Source organism: Wyeomyia smithii, chromosome 1 (genome assembly GCF_029784165.1).
Source record: "Wyeomyia smithii strain HCP4-BCI-WySm-NY-G18 chromosome 1, ASM2978416v1, whole genome shotgun sequence".
NCBI lineage: Eukaryota > Metazoa > Arthropoda > Insecta > Diptera > Culicidae > Wyeomyia > Wyeomyia smithii.
The window spans coordinates 78,935,255-78,959,310 of NC_073694.1; the positions used below are offsets into that span (position 1 = coordinate 78,935,255).

At 36.8% G+C, this 24,056-nt stretch overlaps 1 protein-coding gene across 8 annotated transcripts in view; it reads right to left on the reverse strand.

Annotated features, from left to right (window-relative positions):
• Window positions 1-23,503, reverse strand: part of LOC129718668 (cAMP-specific 3',5'-cyclic phosphodiesterase) — a 170,294-nt gene extending 146,791 nt beyond the window's left edge. Inside the window, exons 1-3 of one of the 8 annotated variants that reach the window (XM_055669676.1) lie at window positions 23,104-23,503; window positions 3,731-3,895; window positions 2,653-3,470 (exon numbers count right to left, since the gene is read on the reverse strand). In XM_055669676.1, coding sequence (XP_055525651.1) covers window positions 2,653-2,969 — 317 coding nt within the window. In that variant the 5' untranslated portion in view covers window positions 2,970-3,470; window positions 3,731-3,895; window positions 23,104-23,503. The other 7 variants (XM_055669674.1, XM_055669672.1, XM_055669675.1 and 4 more) reach the window with 7 other exon arrangements.
• Between the last annotated feature and the right edge of the window lie 553 nt (window positions 23,504-24,056).

The following is a 24,056-nucleotide window of genomic DNA, read 5'->3' on the forward strand; positions in this document are numbered from 1 at the left end:
CCATTTGTTTTTCGTCGTTGTTTAAATTTTCCTTATTTGGGGTAACTTTGATCAGTTTTAATTTTGAATAGTTCTGAAACCTTTTTGAACTAAATATGTTAGATAATGCTTCACGGATTGACATCACGTTCTCCTTGACTGCTCTTACTGCGGAGGATAGTCCTGCCCTTGCACCTAGCCGCGGTATGTATTGCGAGTCATTTTTATGCTATATATAATTTAAGCTTTCAATGATGAAAAACGTAATCGTTGGTCGCGAAATTTGCCTGAAGTATTTGTTTTATATTTATATTTATAAATTTTTTCGAATAAATAAGAAGAATTTTATTTTTGAATTATCCCCCTAAAAGTCAGAAAACACGTTTCTTACAATAAAAAATACATATCTTGTAGTTATTCCTGATGTGATTGCAGTCAAAAGTAAAGAAAAATTATTTAAAAAAAATAATTGAAAGTATATGTAGATTTGTCAACTTGTTTGTATTTAACTTTTCAAATTTTTAAAAATTAATTTTTTTTTTATTTTTTTTTTTTGAAATTATTTTTATTCGGGTATTTTTGTTTAGGTATTTTTAGTTTTTTTTTTTAAATTTTTTCAAACAATTTTCAAAATTAGTTATTTTTTAAATTTTTTTTCTATTTTCCTCCTTTTTATCAAGCGTCACGTATTTTGTAGATATTCTCTTACGATATATTAGCTCTAGATAAGTCATATTTGAAATTCAAAGGTCTGAAATTATATATAATCGAATCATATAGAATCGAGTCAATATATAATGGAGTCTCTATATAATCGAGTCCGACCTGAAATGGCATCCTTAGAACTTGAGAAGTTAGTTTTTGAAGCTCTTCGAAAATCTTGAACATTAAATCATTTGTTTTTCGTCGTTGTTTAAATTTTCCTTATTTGGGGTAACTTTGATCAGTTTTAATTTTGAATAGTTTTGAAACCTTTTTGAACTAAAAATGTTAGATAATGCTTCACGGATTGACATCACGTTCTCCTTGACTGCTCTTACTGCGGAGGATTGTCCTGCCCTTGCACCTAGCCGCGGTATGTATTGCGAGTCATTTTTATGCCATATATAATTTAAGCTTTCAATGATGAAAAACGTAATCGTTGGTCGCGAAATTTGCCTGAAGTATTTCTTAACAAATATAAACTGATTAACTATAAATGTAATAAATTTGACTAACATTTTTTTCTAGTTGATTAAGAAAATTAAATAACGGATTTGGAAAACATGCCAACGAAATGTTCGATATTCGACCAGTATAAAGTGCTTTTTTGGCACTTACTGAGAGTAAGAAATATAACGGTCAAATTAATTTTAAAATTCTGTCATCAAAACAATAAAAAATTTCAACCAATGCAATATTGTTCAGACCTCGAGTGACACAAGACTAAGATGTTATACTCAAATTTAGGAAAAGTAATCACGGAGCAGATTTATTTCAACTAACCATGAGAAGGGTTAAACTGATCAATGTTACCCCGCTGATCAATGAAACCCCGTTTTACGGGATATACAAAATTTAATTTAGAAACTAAGAAGATTTTTTAAAAATCCCGTGTACCGTGAATCGCTGAAACAACTTCACAGTAATTGCGTCACATAACCGTATAGGTGAACTGACGAGGTTGATAATATCATTACAATATGTCTCAAATATGTATCAAACATTTCAACATTGGTTTAATAGCAAATTAATTTTTTGATTTTTTTGTCTATGGAACGTTGCACTGTGCGTCGTTTAGCGCTACGTAATTTAAGTCCTTTTCAAATCAAATACTATAACCTTACGGCTACGAAGCCTCCCTTAACATCTTCTTTCTCTTAATGCTTTTAATTCAGCTGGGTTTTTGATATGCAGAGTATCTAAAACGTTAGAAAAAATAATGGAAATTTTCCGAAACGTCATCAATATTCCATGATTGAATTACAAATTTCACGACTAAATGATACGTTTACAAACTTTAGTATTTTAGTTGATATGGTGGTCACTATATCAACCAAAGTTCATTCGGAGTCAGTTGCCATTTAAAAAATTAGCTTGGAAATGTTCGTCAAAGAAGTAGCCTTCCAGTTTTTCGTGGCGCGATGGAAGCGCCATATGATTCAGCTCGTAAAAAATTGATTTTTTTTATCAGTACAAGTATTCGAATATTTTTTCTACAATATGTTACAAACATTGCAATGAAAACCTAAAACCTTGATATAGAGAATGTTAAAAATGGCCATTCAAAACATTAGTTGTTGGTCAGGTTCATGTGACTAGATTGTCAGCATACTGAAATTCAACATGGTCGATAGTTTCTGAGTTACATTAAACGTCAATTTTATTGAACTTATAAAAGTGCGTGTTTCGGCTGCTGACACATATTGAAATTTATTAAAAAAATTACATGAGAATTAACCTAAACCCAACTAATTTTAAGAAAAATAAACATTGGATGAAAGTCCGCGTCGGCGTGGTCTTCGTAAAAACATTCCGTCGCAAAATGTATGGTTATACATTGAGCATTTAAACCTCTTTTAAAGATTAAACCAGCAAAAATAATGATCAGACAAGATATGTTCTCTTAGTTCGAAGCTATTTAACTAAAACTAAAATGGGAAAATTATTTACCATAACAAAAAGTGTACTTACCGAACATTGGCCAAGGTATGTCGCCGATTCTTCAGATAACGACTGTGGTACTTTTGCAAGTCGCCGATCGAACCCTGCTCCGCCTGCATCTTGTTAGCGGACGACGAAACGTTTGTGCTACTGTTGCTGCTAGTGCTGGGTTCTAATTCAGTTGTGGAGTTCGGCGCGTTCGAGGCAAGAGATTTCGCTTTAGACTTAATCTTGATGCGACTAATATTGATTTTCGGTGAAGGTGTTAACGAGCGCACGACATCTGCGTATCGAATTGTACATGCTTTAATTCGGGATGGTAGCAGGGGATTATGGAAATGTTGCATACCAATGTCAAACTCATCGTCTTCCTCTTCTTCAATGTGAGGCAATTTCAGCTGTCCGGACTGTGATTGCTGCAGTTGTTGCTGTGAATTTAAAGTTTGCTCGTCGAGAAGCGTTAGTTGTTGAGCGTTATCACTATTGTTGTTGCTGCTTTCAGTGTTGGTACTGTTGCTATGCTTGGCGGTGGTATTGTTACTGTTGAACTGTTGTTCGTGCTGCTGCTGCTGCTGATAATGGTACAACTCCGTAGTGCTAGTAGTTAAAGCTTCGTCTTCGGTGGCGTAGTCGACAATGTGATCGTCTATTGTCGACGTGTTGCTTTTCTGATGGTTTGCAGCGGGGGCTGAGGAGCCCCCGCGACAAGGCAAACAACACCGAAACAGCGTGCCACCAGTACGAGTTTATTGGCGAGATTTTCTTCTCACTCCGCTCATTGATAAATGTTTTGATTTATAATGGAGGTCCATTCGTCTTTTCTATTTTAGAGCGAATAAAGGATTTTACTGCAGTGAAAAAGCATAGTTGACTTTCTTCGAAAGGATTCGATTTACAAATGAACACAAACACATGCACCTCGATTTGGCTCAAGATTTCAGTAGTTTGCTAATCCAATTTCGGCAACATATATCACACCAAACACTAGACATACATTTTGGCGAGAAACTTTTTTGCGTGCTTATCCACCAATTATACTGGTTGATATATTTTAAATAACTCAACGATAAACCTGTATAATCAAACTCAAATTTTTAATACTATTTACCTTGTACGATACGATTGAAAATACACTCTATCTGGCTTTATACTTCGATTACGCAGACAACACACACACCATAAGAAACATCTAATTATTTTCTCTTGTCATTTTCGATAACTTATCGCGAGACTTAATCACATCGAGCACTCCATCACTGACGCAGTATAATACCTTCAAATTATTGATATATTCAACAAAGCTCACTAGTTCTCACTACATAATTGTTGTTAGTTTCCAGATCCATTAGATTGACGAGTAGTGAAAAATTGTGTATCTTTTTTCCTAATGATTACCAACGCAACTTCATCTAACACGTGAACCGAAACCATGTGTACTGTATGTTTACTAACAAATGTTTACTGAATTTTGTAAAACTAACACCAGTATAGTATTCCCCCTCTGTCACTAACTTCCACAGCCTGGATTCACGCAGCTCACAGTTGTTCTTAAGGCTTCAGTTATTTTCTATCAATATTTATCGAAAAATATGAACCTGCGGTAGGCGATCGCCGCAAGTACTACTAATATTCCGCCCGGTTAGAACAAAACACCAAGCTACACACCGCTTCAATATCGTGATACCGATTTTCATAAGCTAACAAAATTTGCACAAGTATGTTGTACTGATTACCGCTGTGCATTGGTGAGATTGTAGAAGTACTCCACGCCTAACCTAACCAGTATGGATACCGCTGCTGCCCTCAAGGAATATTAGCAACAGCACGTCATCGCGTACGGTCTCCACATACCGCCAACCGCCGCAAACCAGTGTTACAACCATCCAACAGCGCATCGATTTGCCCATATGCAAGGCAGCTTGCTAACATCCCCTCGAAAAATACGTGTTACCGTTGTACGTCATATGGTAGTTTGATTAGCGACCCTTATCGTCACAAACCTGATAGCTGAGAGCGCTGCGGCGGTAGTTACTATCTCATGGCACACAACTCTATAGACTATACGCAAGATAGGAATGGTAGTCACATCGTGCTGTAAGTCATAGCAGTACCCAAAGCAGCATTTTAATAAACTAGACATATGGGATCTTATTGGTTTACTTTTGGTGTGATGAGAGCTTGAAGATTCATTATCTCGTTGATGCCGTCACCGTCATCGATTACAAAGACGGTTTTCGTGCGCATTCATGGATGGATGTTTTTGGAAAAAAAAATCTAGTTTTTAGCTCTAAAAAAAGTCGTCAATTTTGAACGTTTATTGATTTCGCTGTACCCGTGCGTTTCGTTCATTTACTACGAATGTTGAACTGTCGTGTAAATGTGATAAGATTGGAGATTTTTGTGGGAAAAGTACATCTTTTGTAAACATTGGACAGGTTTCGCACCAACTGTTGGTTGTGCAGAACCCTCTGAGATTCCGACGAAATATTGTGAGAATTTGTCTAATCAACCAACTGCTCTCTGTTAAAACGTTGGACTACGTCTCCAAGGAAATTCCGCCACAGGGGTGTATAATAAAAATCTAAAAATGGGAAATAGGACAATTTATCTATCTTTTAAATGCTTATAACTCGATTAGTCTTCAACTGATTCCCCTCGTTCTTACAATAACCGATTAAAAAATTAGCTAGGCATCCACCTAAACGCAGAAAATTGTAATTTGATTATGCGAACTATTGTACTATCGAAAATTTTCAAGCCTTGTTGGTGCGCAGATTATGACTTAAGCCCTCGTCTCCGGTGTTTGCCGAAGTTTGAAACAGCGGGGCTGACAGTATAGCCCTGACACTGGCTCCGGTGTTTGGATTGTCGCCCTTCGTGCCGTCTGTCTAACACTAACACTGAGCGGTAGTTGCAAAACAAACCGTGCCGTGTTGTAAGAATTATTCAGCAGTGCAGAACGCGGATGGCTGCACGATACACGTTACGGGTTATGTTGTTGTTGTTGTTGTTTTTTTTTCTCTCTGTGTGGACTCATCACTGCGACCAGAGACATTTTGATCTATTGTGATATTACCCAGGTGCTTCCTGTACTCCGCACTACATATTATTGGCAGTATCACTATTGAAGTGAATGATACGCTTTTTTTTATTTATATCCGTGCTTGTGTGTGAGAGTTTACCCTTACATTTCAAGCTTACTGCTCTACTATACCGAGCCTCTTTTCTATCCTACCAATATCGCCAAATTACAATTGCCTGAACTGAGGCTACACCTAACGTTCCTCTCTGGCCAGGTTTATTCTAAGAGGGACTTATTATGTCAAGAGGAAGAGTCTTATCGAAATCTCGTTCCTCGTGCCAATATCGCCAATTACAATTCCCTGTAGAGGGTAAATATTTCTGAAATCAGTTTTATTATAAGAAGGACTTATTTTGTCAAGAGGAAGGAGTCTTATCGAACCTCGTTCCTTCTACCAACACCGCGTCACAATCACAATTCCCTGAAGAGGCACTCAATACTCCACCTCTGGTCAGGTTTATTATAAGTAGGACTTATATTTTTGTCAAGAGGAAGGAGTCGTATCGAAACCTCGTTCCTCCACCCAAGACCGCGTCATAATTACAATTCCCAGAAGAGAACTATTATACGTTACTCAGAACAGTTTTATTATAAGAGGGACTTTTTTTTGTTAGGATGAAAGTCGGCAAGGGTACTATAGAATTCAGCTTGAAGGAAGGGTATGTAGTAGAGAGCCTGAGAATGAACCCATGTTAAAGTCCTTTGACAACCAAATGGCCTGATTATACTAAGATTCGAACCCACGACCACTCGCTTATCAAAGCGGACTCTGTAACCTTGCGGCTACGAAGCTCTCTTTGTTGTTGTTGTTGTTGTTGTGGAACTGACCAGCAATGGAGTTGTAGTAAGCTTATGGGAATTTATCCTATATTTTGTAGATTAAACCATTATATACACTATATTATATTTGCTTTGCTTTTTTGTTTTTTTTTGTATAGAAAAAGTGAGATGTTATCAGATCTATACCACAGTTGTAGCCAAAAAAATCGGTAATTAACATAATCCTCATTTCGTTGAGAGCAAAAGTGGTAAATGTCCTGTCTGAGTATGGAGGACGCATTATAGCTCAATAATCTTAGGACATAGAATACTCATGTCTTCTGCAAAGTAATTCAAGTGATTGAGCACTTCAAGATGATAACCTATTTGTTAACAAATTTTGTCACTGCGAGGTGCTATTATAACGGGAGTGTTTTGTAACAGCAGAAATTTTACCTATTTTAGATCGACTGAGTTCAATTCATCAGATAAAACTCTAGTGCCTCCGGGAATGTTATTGGGTCGATATATAACTACACACTGGACCAAAGTTTGACATTCGTTAGACTACCAGTGGCCCTGCGAATTCAGAAATACCGTAAAAGAGATTATTTTCTTTTGGATACCCTCAGGGCCCGAGGAAAACAACCCTATGTGCCAGTTCGTGATATCCTCGCTCAACGAAACTTGCCTTACATTATACTTGTTTATAGCTAGTTGAAGAGCATCAAGGTACCCATTTAACAGCGAAACGAGTCTCGGATAAAAAAAACCATGTTAGTTTTAGTATTAGATATAGTTTCAGCTCGTAGTCGGCAGCGAGGATAAAAAAATGCCTTTAGCTTATAAGATATTTTAGACCATAAGGCATTAGATATTGTTGGCTCCGTAGAACAATAATTTGTATAGTGCCGTGTCGAAGAAATGTTGTGTGAACAAAAAAAAATCAATTTTTAAAAGCTCTTGGTTTTCTAAAAATTATTCCACGGTGATTGATTATCACAAAAGTGTTTTGACCCATCAAAAGAACCAAAACTACCGTAGAAAAAACAGTTTTTGAAAAGATTCTCAGTTTTTTTTTCTGAACCACTCCTAAGCGGTCAGTAGAATGCAAATGGTATTATGATCGAAAGATACTCAAAGTTGTGTCTGTGACGTTATTCAACCCCCTGACGGTATGTAATTATGTTCCGTTATGTTACGTAATGTTATGCAGCACTGTGAAGTTACATAGCGTACATCCTGTAACACTGTTACATATCACCATCAAGGAGTGGATTCAGAGAAATCGATAAGCTCTACAAACAGTTTTGAAAATTGACCTTTCTCGCGGTAGTTCTGGATTTTCCAGTAAACCACCAGTTTCGAAAAGACCAGAAAGTTCCAGCATCCCTTTTGAAAATTGACTGGGACCATCTTACTTCACTCATTTTTCGATTTAGTGCTAACGTAAGAACTGTATTAATCACATAAAAATGCGACGCGCTAACGGACACAACACTTATTGTTCTTACAAACGTAAAAGGACAACAAAAAATTACCTTTTAAGTCGACCGCTTTCGGTCCCCGTGTGGACCATCTACTGGACAATGCCCAACTGTTGGGCATTGTCCAGTAGATGCTCCACACGGCGACCGAAACCGGTAGACTCAAAAGGTAATTTTTGGTTGTCCTTTTACGTTTGTAAGAACAATAAGTGTTGTGTCCGTTAGAGCGTCGCGTTTTTATGTGACCATCTTACTTCTAGTTGACCGCGATTTAGAAACAAACCGGAGAGCTCTAGGATAATCAGATTACAAAATATTTGGCGTTGAATATTTCTAACATATGTACCACTTTTGTTTTCAGCGCTTTTTGGGTATCAAACAAAAGTGGTGCATATTTTTCAATCAAAGTTTGTGCAAGTTTCTCAACCAAATCTTTTTCGGTTTTCATGCATCGAGTTTTGAAACCTTCCCAGCAATGATTTAGTGCAGTTATATAGAAAAAAAAAAACAAAATAAACAAATAAACCTGGCTGCTTGCGTGTCAGTCATTTTGAAATCGGATTTGTTTCGTATATACCGCTTGTTATGCACAGTATCAACAAATCGTAATAAACATCACACTGCTGTGCATTTGCAGCAGCATCAAACCTCAGTTGCAGTTTATTGATAACCATTCATTATGCTCTTCCAAAAACATTTAGTAGCCTTAAAAAAAGGCCAATTGCTGCAATTGCAATTTTCATTCAATTGTTGCATAAATGCTTCATGGTTAGATAGCGTGCGATATCCGCTCTGACATAATAAATTTTTCGAACGTTGCGTTGTTAAATACTTCAGCTAGATTACCAATTAGCATAAAAATGTAGTGAACTCTAAAGCTAAACCTATACTATAATTTAAACATATTTTGTATCTTACACCTAAATTTGTTAACCTACCTTAAAGCTACTGCGTTATATACTAGATTCTAAACAACTACACTTACAATCTAATGAACCTACTTCCAATGTAAGATAAAAATGATAGTGAATGCGAATGCACTTAGCCTCTGACTGCCACTAGTTTTGCCGAAGAAAACCTTTCGGTTCTGGCATTACGATCCGACTTGGCTCGCTCAAACATTGTGGAATGATATAACTGGAAAAATGGGTGTGGCTAAATTATTTCCAGTTATACCATTCTACAACGTTCGAAAATTTTTATTTCGTATGTCGTAAAACTCATGTACGAAAAATACATCCCATTCATTCTGGACCCGCCTTTATTTTCAGTTCCCACAGATTTTCTCAGTTTCGTAACACGGATGTACAAAAACGTTTTCTTGTGGACATTTTGTCGAGACGGACCGATAGAGCTCTCATTAAGGCAACAAAATAATATGTGTTGTATCGTGTTGTGCGGCTTGGAAGAAAAAAATATTCCCGTCCCCGTGTCGCATGGAAGCAAATTGTTGTGTGTTTGATATTGCCGATGGTAGACATGAGTATGAAGGTCGAAATTCTGCTGGGATGTCTAACCATAACCGTCTTCTTCAAGGCGTTACATCCTTGTTAATGAAGTGTTGTGAATTTTCTAAAACAGACTCAGCATCGTGAACAGAACGTGCCGAACTTTTCTGTTTGAAATCGGATTTGTTTATTATATACCGCTTGTTATGCACAGTATCAACAAATCGTAAAAAACATCACACTGCTGTGCATTTGCAGCAGCATCAAGCCTCAGTTGCAGTTTATTAATAACCATTCATTATGCTCTTCCAGAAACATTTAGTAGCCTTGAAAAAGGCCGACTGCTGCAATTGCAATTTTTATTCAATTATTGGATAAATGCTTCATGGTCAGATATACCCGCTGCAACTGCTACGCTATTGGTAGCCATGCCACACGTGTGGCCGCTATACGCTGCCATTGGTATCCGCTGTCCCTGCATCAGCAGGCCAACCTGCTATCGATGCTGAGATCCGCTGCAAGTAGTACGCCATCCATTGCTACCCCACAGCTGTGGCCGCTATCCGCTATCGCTGGTATCCCCTGCACTGCTACTGCTGCTGCTAAGGGATGACTGCTGTTGTCGCTGTCTAGAACTATTATGAGCGGCTTCGGCTGAAACAGGCTCTTATATATGCCAAATAGCATATTTTCAATTGCAAGGTATATGATTCCGTCGACCGTGCTTGGGAAGCAATCATATAACGACTAATCAGAGGTCGAATTTTTCGTTTTGACAAAGCTTGACTATTTTCAATAGAACAATAGTGTGCATAATAAAATTACAATTATCTTCATTTGGAAAGAATCTTAGAAGATTTTCCAATCCATTGCTGCAAGAACGAAGGAAATCCATAGAATATTAACCGATTTATTAGCATTTGAAATTGGACATATTTTTCAATTTTTTCGGTTTTAGATTTTCATTTCACATCCCTATGTAACCGAACTTCCTGAAAGAAGTATTCTACTTCAAAAAAAGCAAAGCCTTGGTGCTACATTCCGATTCGGAACTCGACCGAATCTACGACGAGTGGCTTGTTAGGCCAGCATCGTGAAAAATTTTGGTGAAATATTTACAGTCATGGAGAAAAAATAAATACACTTGCAGTGTTGGATGATTTTTCGTATTTGCGCAGTGAATTTAATTGTTGTATGATGTTATGTTACGTCATTATGATCTGCAGACACTCTTTTTGAAGGAAGAACGAAGAAATAACTGGAGAAATGTCTTTGTCGGTGACTCCGAAAATTTTTTGCGTGAGTTAGTGTTTTTAAAGTGGCGACAAAAATAAATACACTATTGAAATATATATACAAAACAATCCAAATCAGCTTTATTTCTCTACATATCGTTAGCAAAGTGACCTTTAACGTTACAAAACCCACTTTCAAAATTTTGTGGCTTGTCCTTTGTTTTGTAAAGCCATATTCAATCTTCCGGGTATGTTTACCACCAGGTTTTCACGAGTAGAAGCTGAACTAGCATTTCACGCTGCCTACCCGACGTTCCATAAGTCTGTTTTATTCTTTGGATGGTGCTTTGCAACCTTGACTTTCCCAATCTTCCATAGAATTTCTAAAGGATTGAAATTAAAAGTCTGCGCTGGTCAAACTAATAATTTTATATTTTCGTTTTAAAATTATCTTCGTGTTTTCAATGCTGTATGTTTAGGATCGTTATACTGCATAGAGATCCAGCAAAGTGGCATGTTTTCTTCGGCATATGGAAGCAAAATCGACCACCTAGGTACACAGGAAACTTTATTCTACTTCAAAAGCGACACATTTTGGCAAGAACTGAATTTTCTAAAAAGTTTTTAGACTAGGGTGCAACTAAATGGCACATCGTGTTTCGGTCGGATGAGTCGAAATTTAACCCTTTTGGCTCAAACGGTCAGCAGCTGGTGAGAAGACCGGTGGATACTGCCTTCAACGCACAATTAACCACGAAAGTAGTAAAATTTGTAAGTGACCACAAAACGGTGTAATACTGTTTTCTGATGCTGGTATGAAACCCATTAAGTTTATAACATAGACTATAAATACTAACGACTGTGTAGATGTTTTACGTAGCGCAATGCTTCCGTATGCCAAAGAAAACATGCTTCTTTGTTGGAGAGTAACGATCCTAAACATACAGCATTGAAAACACGAAGATAATTTTAAAACGAAAATATAAAATTATTAGTTTGACCAGCGCAGACTTTTAATTTCAATCCTTTAGAAATTCTATGGAAGATTGGGAAAGTCTAGGTTGCAAAGCACCATTCAAAGAATAAAACAGACTTATGGAACGTCGGGCAGGCAGCGTGAAATTCTAGTTCAGCTTCTACTCGTGAAAACCTGGTGGTAAACATACCCGGAAGATTGAATATGGCTTTACAAAACAAAGTACAAGCCACAAAATTTTGAAAGTAGGTTTTGTAACGTTAAAGGTCACTTTGCTAACGATATGTAGTGAAATAAAGCTAATTTGGATTGTTTTGTATAGATATCTCAATAGTGTATTTATTTTTGTCGCCGCTTCAAAATCACTAACTCACGCAAAAAATTTTCGGAATCACCGACAAAGAAATTTCTTCAGTCATTTCTCCGTGCCTCTTTTAAAAAGAGTGTCTGCGGATCATAATGACGTAACATAACATCATACAATAATTAAAATCAGTGCGCAAATACGAAAAATTATCCAACACTGCAAGTGTATTTATTATTTTCTCCATGACTGTATATGAATCTTCGCATGTAGGAGGAAGTGGTGGTACTTCCTAGCGTCATGAACCTAAAAAAGGGAGGAGGAGGATGAGATCAATGTTACGTAATGATAAAAAATATCTCTTGCCTTTCGTACCAATCACTAAGTAAAACTCAAAAAAAAAGAATGGGAAAAGTGTTTTTCATATATTTCTTTGCCGGACAAATCTGTTCAACACATAGGTAATTTCCGAGCTCAGTAAAAGAAAAGTACCGAATCTGATATCATTTTACCAAAACCTTGTTTAAGATAGTTGAAAAAAACGAAGCTTACTAAGATTCACGAGAAAAACATTACTACCAAATTAAAGTGTGCACTCACTTTATTCAAGTCTCGGTTTAAGTGTTGTGAAATTGGAGAGGGTTTTACAGGTGATTGTCATAAAAAGATATCGATACAGTATGGTGAGAAGGAAAGTGCGATTAAACAACTACTTTGGCATCGGTTGAGTTGAGTGAAAGCAGAAGACACACTCTCAAAAACTTTCTTTTATGGCAGAAAAATACGATCATTTGCGCAATGATTATGGTTCGATTATTTATTTCTTTTTAGAAAATTCAGTTCTTGCCAAAATGTGTCGCTTTTGAAGTAGAATAAAGTTTCCTGTGTACCTAGGTGGTCGATTTTGCTTCCATATGCCGAAGAAAACATGCCACTTTGCTGGATCTCTATGCAGTATAACGATCCTAAACATACAGCATTGAAAACACGAAGATAATTTTAAAACGAAAATATAAAATTATTAGTTTGACCAGCGCAGACTTTTAATTTCAATCCTTCAGAAATTCTATGGAAGATTGGGAAAGTCTAGGTTGCAAAGCACCATCCAAAGAATAAAACAGACTTATGGAACGTCGGGCAGGCAGCGTGAAATGCTAGTTCAGCTTCTACTCGTGAAAACCTGGTGGTAAACATACCCGGAAGATTGAATATGGCTTTACAAAACAAAGGACAAGCCACAAAATTTTGAAAGTAGGTTTTGTAACGTTAAAGGTCACTTTGCTAACGATATGTAGTGAAATAAAGCTAATTTGGATTGTTTTGTATAGATATCTCAAAAGTGTATTTATTTTTGTCGCCACTTCAAAATCACTAACTCACGCAAAAAAATTTCGGAATCACCGACAAAGAAATTTCTCCAGTCATTTCTCCGTGCCTCTTTTAAAAAGAGTGTCTGCGGATCATAATGACGTAACATAACATCATACAATAATTAAAATCAGTGCGCAAATACGAAAAATTATCCAACACTGCAAGTGTATTTATTATTTTCTCCATGACTGTATATGAATCTTCGCATGTAGGAGGAAGTGGTGGTACTTTCTAGCGTCATGAACCTAAAAAAGGGAGGGGGAGGATGAGATCAATGTTACGTAATGATAAAAAATATCTCTTGCCTTTCGTACCAATCACTAAGTAAAACTCAAAAAAAAGAATGGGAAAAGGGTTTTCATATATTTCTTTGCCGGACAAATCTGTTCAACACATAGGTAATTTCCGAGCTCAGTAAAAAAAAGTACCGAATCTGATATCATTTTACCAAAACCTTGTTTAAGATAGTTGAATAAAACGAAGCTTACTAAGATTCACGAGAAAAACATTACTACCAAATTAAAGTGTGCACTCACTTTATTCAAGTCTCGGTTTAAGTGTTGTGAAATTGGAGAGGGTTTTACAGGTGATTGTCATAAAAAGATATCGATACAGTATGGTGAGAAGGAAAGTGCGATTAAACAACTACTTTGGCATCGGTTGAGTTGAGTGAAAGCAGAAGACACACTCTCAAAAACTTTCTTTTATGGCAGAAAAATACGATCATTTGCGCAATGATTATGGTTTGATTATTTCTGTTCGTCTAATGGGCATTATCTGATATACTTAATATACCCAGTTGTGCAAATTGAAATACACATTTACACTTAACACTCACAACAAGAGACCCAATAAATCAGATGTTCCCCAGGGAAGTAATATGGTGCCTTTGCTATTTGTGTTTATTGTAGTTTAATGATGTAGCGCTACTGCAAGATGATGGTTGTAAGCTGGTGTATGCAGATGACTTGAAATTGTCCATTTTTGATTTGAAATAAACTATGCACACGTATTTTGCTTAGCAAACTGAGTATTTTCCGCGTATGGAGAAATTTTTCTGAGTCAAGACTAATTTCCTGAAAGAGCGTGTGCTTGTTGATATAGGTTTTGTTCAGTACATTATAGCTCAGAAACTATTAGTTGTTCCCTACTTTGTTTTACAAAAAAATACACGTGGAAAACCACGGACAAATTAAGAAAAACGTGTATTTTCCTAAATGTTAATAATTTTTCGAGCTTAAATTCAAAATAATTCAAAAACCGATGCCTTTAGAATGTTAACTACCAAGAGCTTTTTGATTCAAAATGACTCTCTGCATCTTTTAAAATCATCAAAATACACATATTTTGAAAATGTTTGAATTAGAATTTTTATAAAAAAAATTACAACAACAATATCGCACGTTTAGCCTGGAGGCTAATAGCGATCTCGATTAACTAGATTTAGTTGAGAGAATTCGTTATCGATATTGTTTTTGGCACATTTTGCATGTGTAGGATAAGTACAACGATACACCGTGCCCCAGTGCTGAGTCGAGAAAATTTCCAGCTCGAAAAGATCCTTCACTCGATCGAGAATCGAACCCGATATCACAACCGTGTGGGAGAGCTAGCCGACCGACATCGCTTTCTTTAAAGTTTCTTTAAAAAAATTTAAAAAAAATCAATTTTTTTTTAATTGAAAATCAATGTTTATTTTTAAGTTTTTTTGGTCAGAAATTTTTTATTGTACAATGTATATTTTTTATGGTGCATTTTTAATTCCCTACAACTCATTCTCAGACAATTTTTCTATACAACCAACGGTTTCTGGGCTACAATGCTTCGAATAAAACCTATGCCAAAAGGCATACGCCCTTTTAGAATATAACTCATGGGTGTAAAGAATCTCTCCATCTGTGAAAATGCTCAGTTTGCTATGCCAAATACGTGTGCAAAGTTTCTTTCAAATCAAAAATGATCGATATTTGACCATAGGTCATTTGGCGCGATTTGTCTCATGAACAAAAAACTAAGCAGTGCATACAGCGGATAAATTAGCAATCAAAGTACCACAACGAAAGATGCTTTTTCACTAATATTACATTCCTGACGTGTATATACAAACATACTATTCCGAATTCAAGGCAAGTCGTTCAGAAATTTCAGTTTGGTGTCTCTTTTCCAATGATATTGTTCAAACTTTCCCAACACATATTAAATCACCGATTTTCTTCTTTAGCGCTCGACTCGGTAGACCCACACATAAACTGCATACAAGTTTCGATGATTCGTGTAGCGGGGTGTGATAAATATTTCCAACATCGCGCCATCCAGCCGACGCTGCTAACTGTGTACCTCAGGTAAAGCGAAATGGCCTTCATAACAAATCTAAAAATACCCTCAAAATTTGATTGAAATCCTTAGTAAGCGATCTTTGTAAAATGAATAAATATTGAACACACGGTGCGCAAAATCACACTGCCGCGAATTTATGATTTGCTATAAAAATAAAAATATATCTTCTTTCGTACGTTGATCACTACAACTAATGGGACATATCGCAACTATGAACTACTTTAGTTTTAATCTAACATACCAAGGCCGTTTCTCGTGCTAGATGTAAGCTCATTCAGGTATTAACTAACTGTTGCTGAACAAATTTTCATTTATCTCTATACGGTGATTTTTTTACTTTAGAAATTTTTATAGATAGAAACACTTGAGTGACCAGATCATTTGCATCATGGTTTTGAATGCATGATGTCGGTATAGTAAGGCAGTTGTCATTTGTTCGAACACAGACTTGGGAGAGACTGCCAATGTGTGAGTAGGATTGTAAGACCTACAATTGTCATGTATCCTAATAGTTACCAGATTTAGTTTGCAGGTAACAATAATAATCCTGGTATAATAACAGAAAATGTATTTCAATTCATGTGAATTTCGAAATGTTTTGAGGTAACATTTGAAACATTTGGTCAAAGAGCTGTCCATAAACACCGCAGCCACATTTTTGACACATTTCTGGCCCCATTTACCTTTCACATTTTTTGTTGATGTAGGTTTGAGTGATTTGGTGATTTCATTCGATTGTATGTTTCTTACAAGTGGGGCAAGCCAAATACACAGAGAAGTGCAAATTTTAAGGCACATTCGTACGTTTTTATGAATGAATGTTTGTGAAAATATTGAGACCCGTATCACAGACAAACAGACGTGCCACTCCATACAATATTCTAAGAAAATTGTGGTTCCGACTAACTTGTGCGACACCTGCTGGACATATTTCACAAAAGATAAACTTTCAGCCATTCTGCTACTATTGGCAGCACGGCGCGTGACAACTGTCAACTGAGTTCAAAAGGCACATCAGCACATCAGCGCCACCATCGCTATGGCGGGAATATTCCGCATAACTGAAACTCATTTGAATTAACCGTTATTTCGATGCACTAAAATAAATTTCGTGGTACATCTGTTTGTCTGCGCCAGTATGTCAGTGCTTAACGAACTATATTGGAATATTGCTATTTGGGTCATGGAAAAAATATGTGACTGTTTGAATGCCTCAGAAAATAGTTCAGAATTCTGGAAAATATTCTTGGAAAACTGTACGACGCTATTGTAAATTTATTGGATTGTTATACGAAAGTCATCATGCACTATCAATACTACTCGCATTGTCAAAGTTTGCTGCGTTTACGGTACTACTTTTTGCAATAAAGCAAAGAATTGATCGCACTAACGAACAACAGCGATTTAATTCATATATGCCTTGGTTATTAGTAATAGCATGAGGCTCTGGGAAATTGCTTTGTTCTCTAGTGTCTCTCATACATTGATCTCGAAGACTGGGAGGTATGTCAACTAAAATATAATGTAACCGAGCTCAACTTTAACTCCCATATGCACCAACAGCGGTTAAATTTTCCATTGAAATCGCAATGTATCGCATAAGTTACCCATCACTATCGACAAATGGCTCCGGCAAACGTGGAATGTGTACCAAGGAAAAAATAAACTTGAGCGATAGCGTAAATACACGCAACAGGGGCTGGCCATCATCACCACCAGATGATGACTGAGTAGAACAGCGTTATATGTAGCGCTCACCACCCAGGAAATCGATAGATAATCGCCGTTTACGAAGACCAAAATTGACGTGGCTGAGTTGTAAAACAGGTAAGAGTTGTATAATAACGCATTTAGGGTTTAGAGCTGTCTTTAAGAATGAAAAAACTGTCAATTTCTTCTGATTAGTTTTATGTTTTATTGGATCTTGGTCTTAGTAGTTCAAAAACAACGATGTTCAAAAAACTGATAATTTTTTTTAAATATTTTATCAGGTATTCTGAACAAAAACAGCTCTAAACTTCTATCCAATTTTAACATTTAATTTTTTTTAATGGGGAAAGATAAATACTTAAATAGCACATGGAATGAATGACGTATCAACACGCGGGTGGTGTGTGTTGTTGAAAAAAGAAAGTGATTTATTGTTAATTATGGTCATTTCCCAATTTTTATATTTACAATCCACATTGTTACTGATTATTACTAAGAGTTCTTTGCTAAAGACAGTAAGGTCTTTTTTACACGAAGGATGCGTTCTTAATTTGTACGGGATCCCGTAAAAAAGACTTTGTTGAGTTGCGAATATAGCGAAAAAACCATTTTAAAATGTTTATAGTGGTCAATCTAGAGACCAAAATTCAACATTTTAAATTTTTAGTATATACATCGAAAATTGTAATTTTTTTTTTGAAAACGGATAAATGATTCCCTTTGATCTAAAACGGAAAACGTGATTGAAATGAGGTCGTTATCTTGTACCGTTTTTGAGTAATTAGGAAAAGCAACCCGTGTAAACCGTGTAATAAAAGACCTTACTGTACTTCAAACTCTTTGTACAAACATGAACTGAGGAATCCTAAACCCTTTAATTTATTTTAGTAAAGCTGCTTCCATATTTATTACAAATAATGAAATATCATAATATCATAAATACAGACGCTTTAACTTGAAAGTCCATCGCGTATAACAAGAATTAAAAAAAAATAACTCACAAAATAAACAAAAAATGATGTTTTCTGTTAGTGGTCGCGGATTTTGAAATATTAGAAAAAAAACATTCCTATGACTAATTAGAGTACTGGTCACAGAAATTGATGCTAACTCAAGAAACGATATTTGTCTAGCACTGAAAATGTAAAACCTATACAATAAAAACATGGATAAAACAGTTGTATGCATATGGCTCACACAAGCTAAAGTACGAAATATAACTATTGTAGTCTTATAAATCACAATATTGATAGCAATAATTCTGCACAAGGCAGGCTATATAAAGAAAAAATATGGCTCTATTTGCACATAAAAACCACTCACTCAAAACATGCTCAATTCTATTAGCTATTCTAAAACACACATTTTGTCAGTGAAATTTTCACCTTTGTAATTAACTTACGGCCAGGCATACAGTAACATGCTCATCGTCGAAAAGTTGTGACAAATGTCCTTTTTTGACGTACGACAAAAGCCGCGACACAAAGCTTTCTATCCATACGCCAGTCACACCTTTACGAAACGACAACGCACACTCTCGGTTATAAGTCCTAGAGTCCATAGAATACTTCTGCACAAGCTGACTCGCCTTGGTGTTTCTTCGCAACTAACGTCTTGGTTGGAATCCTATTTAATGGAGCGGGAACTTCGCGTCAACATTGACGGTTTTGTTTCAAGACCATTTTCAAACAAATCGAGAGTGCCTCAAGGTAGCAACCTCGGCCCGCTACTGTTCATTTTATTTTTTAACGACGCAGCCTTTGTTCTGAAAAAAGGTTTCAAGCTGCTATATGCTGACGACTTTAAAATCTATATTGAAGTGCGGACTGAAGAGGATTGTCGGCTTCTACAAGACTCGCTAACCACGTTTGCTGATTGGTGCCGCAGGAATAAACTAACAATTAGCATCAATAAATGTCAGGTCATATCGTTCCACCGCACATCACAGTCGATATTGTTTGATTATAGCATTGAGGGGAAAATCATCCCCAGAGTCACCGAAGTGTTGGATTTGGGAGTTAAACTGGACTCTAAAATGAGTTTTGACTCACACCGAACAGCGATCATTTCCAAAGCAACGCGGCAGTTGGGTTTCCTGTCTAAGATTGCCAAGGACTTCTCGGATCCACATTGTTGGAAGTCATTGTATTGTGCTCTCGTCCGCCCAATTTTAGAGAATGCGTCAATCGTGTGGAAACCGCATCAACTTTCGTGGAGCCTTAGAATCGAACGTATCCAGAAGCGGTTCATTCGTCTTGCACTGCGAAATCTGCCTTGGAGGAATACCGATAGTTTGCCACCCTATCCTGACAGATGCCGACTACTGGCTCTCGATACACTGGAACAACGAAGGAAACTACAATACGGAACTCGACCTCCTTTTTATTATACACAGACTTCGCAGCCAACTGATAAGTGTACAGGACAATTGCGGGGCTAGCGCCACGATCCTATTGACACTAACAGTCTCTCCCGAGCCTAGACTCGAACCTACGACGACAGGCTTGTTAGACCAGCATCGTACCTCGTACCGTACCATCAAAAACTATCAGTAAAGCTGCTTCCATATTTATTACAAATAATGAAATATCATAATATCATAAATACAGACGCTTTAACTTGAAAGTCCATCGCGTATAACAAGAATTAAAAAAAAATAACTCACAAAATAAACAAAAAATGATGTTTTCTGTTAGTGGTCGCGGATTTTGAAATATTAGAAAAAAAACATTCCTATGACTAATTAGAGTACTGGTCACAGAAATTGATGCTAACTCAAGAAACGATATTTGTCTAGCACTGAAAATGTAAAACCTATACAATAAAAACATGGATAAAACAGTTGTATGCATATGGCTCACACAAGCTAAAGTACGAAATATAACTATTGTAGTCTTATAAATCACAATATTGATAGCAATAATTCTGCACAAGGCAGATATAAAGAAAAAATATGGCTCTATTTGCACATAAAAACCACTCACTCAAAACATGCTCAATTCTATTAGCTATTCTAAAACACACATTTTGTCAGTGAAATTTTCACCTTTGTAATTAACTTACGGCCAGGCATACAGTAACATGCTCATCGTCGAAAAGTTGTGACAAATGTCCTTTTTTGACGTACGACAAAAGCCGCGACACAAAGTTTTCTATCCATACGCCAGTCACACCTTTACGAAACGACAACGCACACTCTCGGTTATAAGTCCTAGAGTCCATAGAATACTTCTGCACAAGCTGACTCGCCTTGGTGTTTCTTCGCAACTAACGTCTTGGTTGGAATCCTATTTAATGGAGCGGGAACTTCGCGTCAACATTGACGGTTTTGTTTCAAGACCATTTTCAAACAAATCGAGAGTGCCTCAAGGTAGCAACCTCGGCCCGCTACTGTTCATTTTATTTTTTAACGACGCAGCCTTTGTTCTGAAAAAAGGTTTCAAGCTGCTATATGCTGACGACTTTAAAATCTATATTGAAGTGCGGACTGAAGAGGATTGTCGGCTTCTACAAGACTCGCTAACCACGTTTGCTGATTGGTGCCGCAGGAATAAACTAACAATTAGCATCAATAAATGTCAGGTCATATCGTTCCACCGCACATCACAGTCGATATTGTTTGATTATAGCATTGAGGGGAAAATCATCCCCAGAGTCACCGAAGTGTTGGATTTGGGAGTTAAACTGGACTCTAAAATGAGTTTTGACTCACACCGAACAGCGATCATTTCCAAAGCAACGCGGCAGTTGGGTTTCCTGTCTAAGATTGCCAAGGACTTCTCGGATCCACATTGTTGGAAGTCATTGTATTGTGCTCTCGTCCGCCCAATTTTAGAGAATGCGTCAATCGTGTGGAAACCGCATCAACTTTCGTGGAGCCTTAGAATCGAACGTATCCAGAAGCGGTTCATTCGTCTTGCACTGCGAAATCTGCCTTGGAGGAATACCGATAGTTTGCCACCCTATCCTGACAGATGCCGACTACTGGCTCTCGATACACTGGAACAACGAAGGAAACTACAATACGGAACTCGACCTCCTTTTTATTATACACAGACTTCGCAGCCAACTGATAAGTGTACAGGACAATTGCGGGGCTAGCGCCACGATCCTATTGACACTAACAGTCTCTCCCGAGCCTAGACTCGAACCTACGACGACAGGCTTGTTAGACCAGCATCGTACCTCGTACCGTACCATCAAAAACTATCAGTCAATTCGAAATCAAAATATGAAACATCTTTTTAAACCTATGGTTGCGGCTGCAGAATCACAAATAACGTAATTCAAATTTCTCGAAATTGAATTTGAAATATCTCGAAAACGGCTGCATTGATAAACGAGTTATAAAATGGTGTGGCACCTTTCTTTTACAAAACTAATTGACATAGATTTTTCCATCATGGAACTTTTATCAAACGGTTTGTCTTTAACTATAGGGTAAATTTTTTAAGCTAACATAGCCAAATTAACAGTCAAATACACGTTTTGTAGAGAGAAAATTGTTCTAACTGTAAAAATCATTATAAAAATTATCACAAAAATTTCAGACTATAAATGAAGAAAAGTATTTATAATTTTCTCTAGCCATATAATTCCTATTGTTATTCGGTAAACTGAATGTTCAAGTTATTACAACTTTTTCTTGTTTAGCCCAAATACTAGGACTGTAAGCTGAAAAAATGTTATTTTGTGTGTTATAAATCATGAATTTGCATTGGATTGGAGTAGCTCTATAAATATATAAATATACATTCTACCGTTAAGCGTTCACATACATATAAAACACACGCACTATAATCAAACGGTATCACGTCCTTATTCATGTGAATGGCACTGTACAGTGTGAATAGGTAAGTCCATAGACCGATCTACACTGATCAAGTGCAAGTAATCAATCGCGACATGCAATGACACCGATAGTGCTGTGATATTGTACGGGTGTTCGTTCAAGTTCAAATCACTCACGCGAAGATATTAATGCAACCGAACTCAACGCTGCAGCAGGAGAGTGAAGATTTACATGACTCGTGGAAGCGACAGAAGGGTATACTATACCGTTTCAAATACATAAGAAATATATGAGTGAGAACAATGGCATAATTCATTAATCCGTTTGGTTGATTGAATGCGTATATCTATTTAGAGAATACTCCTTCCAGGTTATTTTCCACGTAATGACTATGTTTTGTTTTCGTTTTTGTACTCGATTAAATACGATTGTTTTTGCATGAAACATGCACCACTAGATAAGCTTAAACAATTGCACTTGGACTTGAAAACACTATATTTTGATTTAACATGAATTTAGCAGAAAACACATACACTTTTACCCTATTGGCATCCACGGTAGAACGTTTCTCTCTCTATTCTACCGTGTAAAACTAAATTTTTATTTTTCACGCATGCAGAGTAGTAGCACCGATTTTCCATAAACTTGCACTAAAGCAGGAACACTGCATCACGGAATTGCAAACGATGATCCTTCGTTATTCCTTCGCACAACAAACTAAACTAGTTATACAGCTACTATCGAGAAATGAAAAACGTACACTTTGTTGCACACTGGGCTACCAAATCGATACCATCATTTTTATAGCACACTCAGAGCACAGAAAAAAAATCCTCTTGACACATCGCCGAATTCGTCGCACGAAATAGTAATCGCATCCTTCGCTTTTGTATTCATTTTGATAACTAAGAGCGCGCGAGCATCGGTATGTTACTCGAAGAATGGAATCGCACTCTACTTTTTTTTCTCTTTCAATATACCTTGCTGGTTTGGTCTAGCCTGGTCTGATGCTGCTACCACACTTGACGCTCGCTTTAGTTTGCCTACCACCAGGGTGTCATCATCCCTTGGCGAATGTGAACACACATACACAAACGATTCGATTATTATTAGAATATACTTTTCTGCTTCCTAGTACACCTGCTTTACCCGAATCCTCTCGTAAGCTTAATTGCCAGCAATAGTTTTTTCCAAATGACAGAGCTATCAACAAATATTTTCCTTTACTTTCGCAGTATTTTTTTTGTGATTGAACCCAAATTATAAACGATGTACAGAAATTGCAATCACATCAAATCAAACTCAAAGTTGCAACAAATCGGTAGTCGATATACACTCAGAACAACACCGCACTTGAATGCTCATCAACTGTCTTTTCGTTTGTGTATTACCCATAATTTTCACTTTCCATGAAAACGAATTTATTATTTCTGCAACATCCTCCAACAATATCCGCACACAACATAAGCTCCAATACTCTCGGTCTCCCTTTTAGAAAAACTCTTCCTATCTCACAGTTCTCACCTACGACATATTTCATGTTTGAACCAATACATCCAGCCAAATACTCATCATCGTACCGCACAGTTACATGAAGAAAAGTGACTCGCAGCGGGAGAAAATATTCCGGATTAACATACGTCGGAAGCACACTAAAGGATCGAAACAAACATCGCTCTTTCTCTCTTCGCTATTATTATAAGCTCGCTTCCTTTTCTGATACATACTCGGATTATTATGTATTTTACAAACTTACTATCTCTGAGACACACTCGATATTTGGAAATGCTATAACAGCATCTTAACACTGAGAGCGAAAATTACGTAGTATCATCTGTTGACTTTACTATGCTACAGGTTTGTTATAGGGCTCCTTCCAAATGAGATCAACGGAGGCGCGTGATATCCTACACTTCTTCCCATAATCGCATGA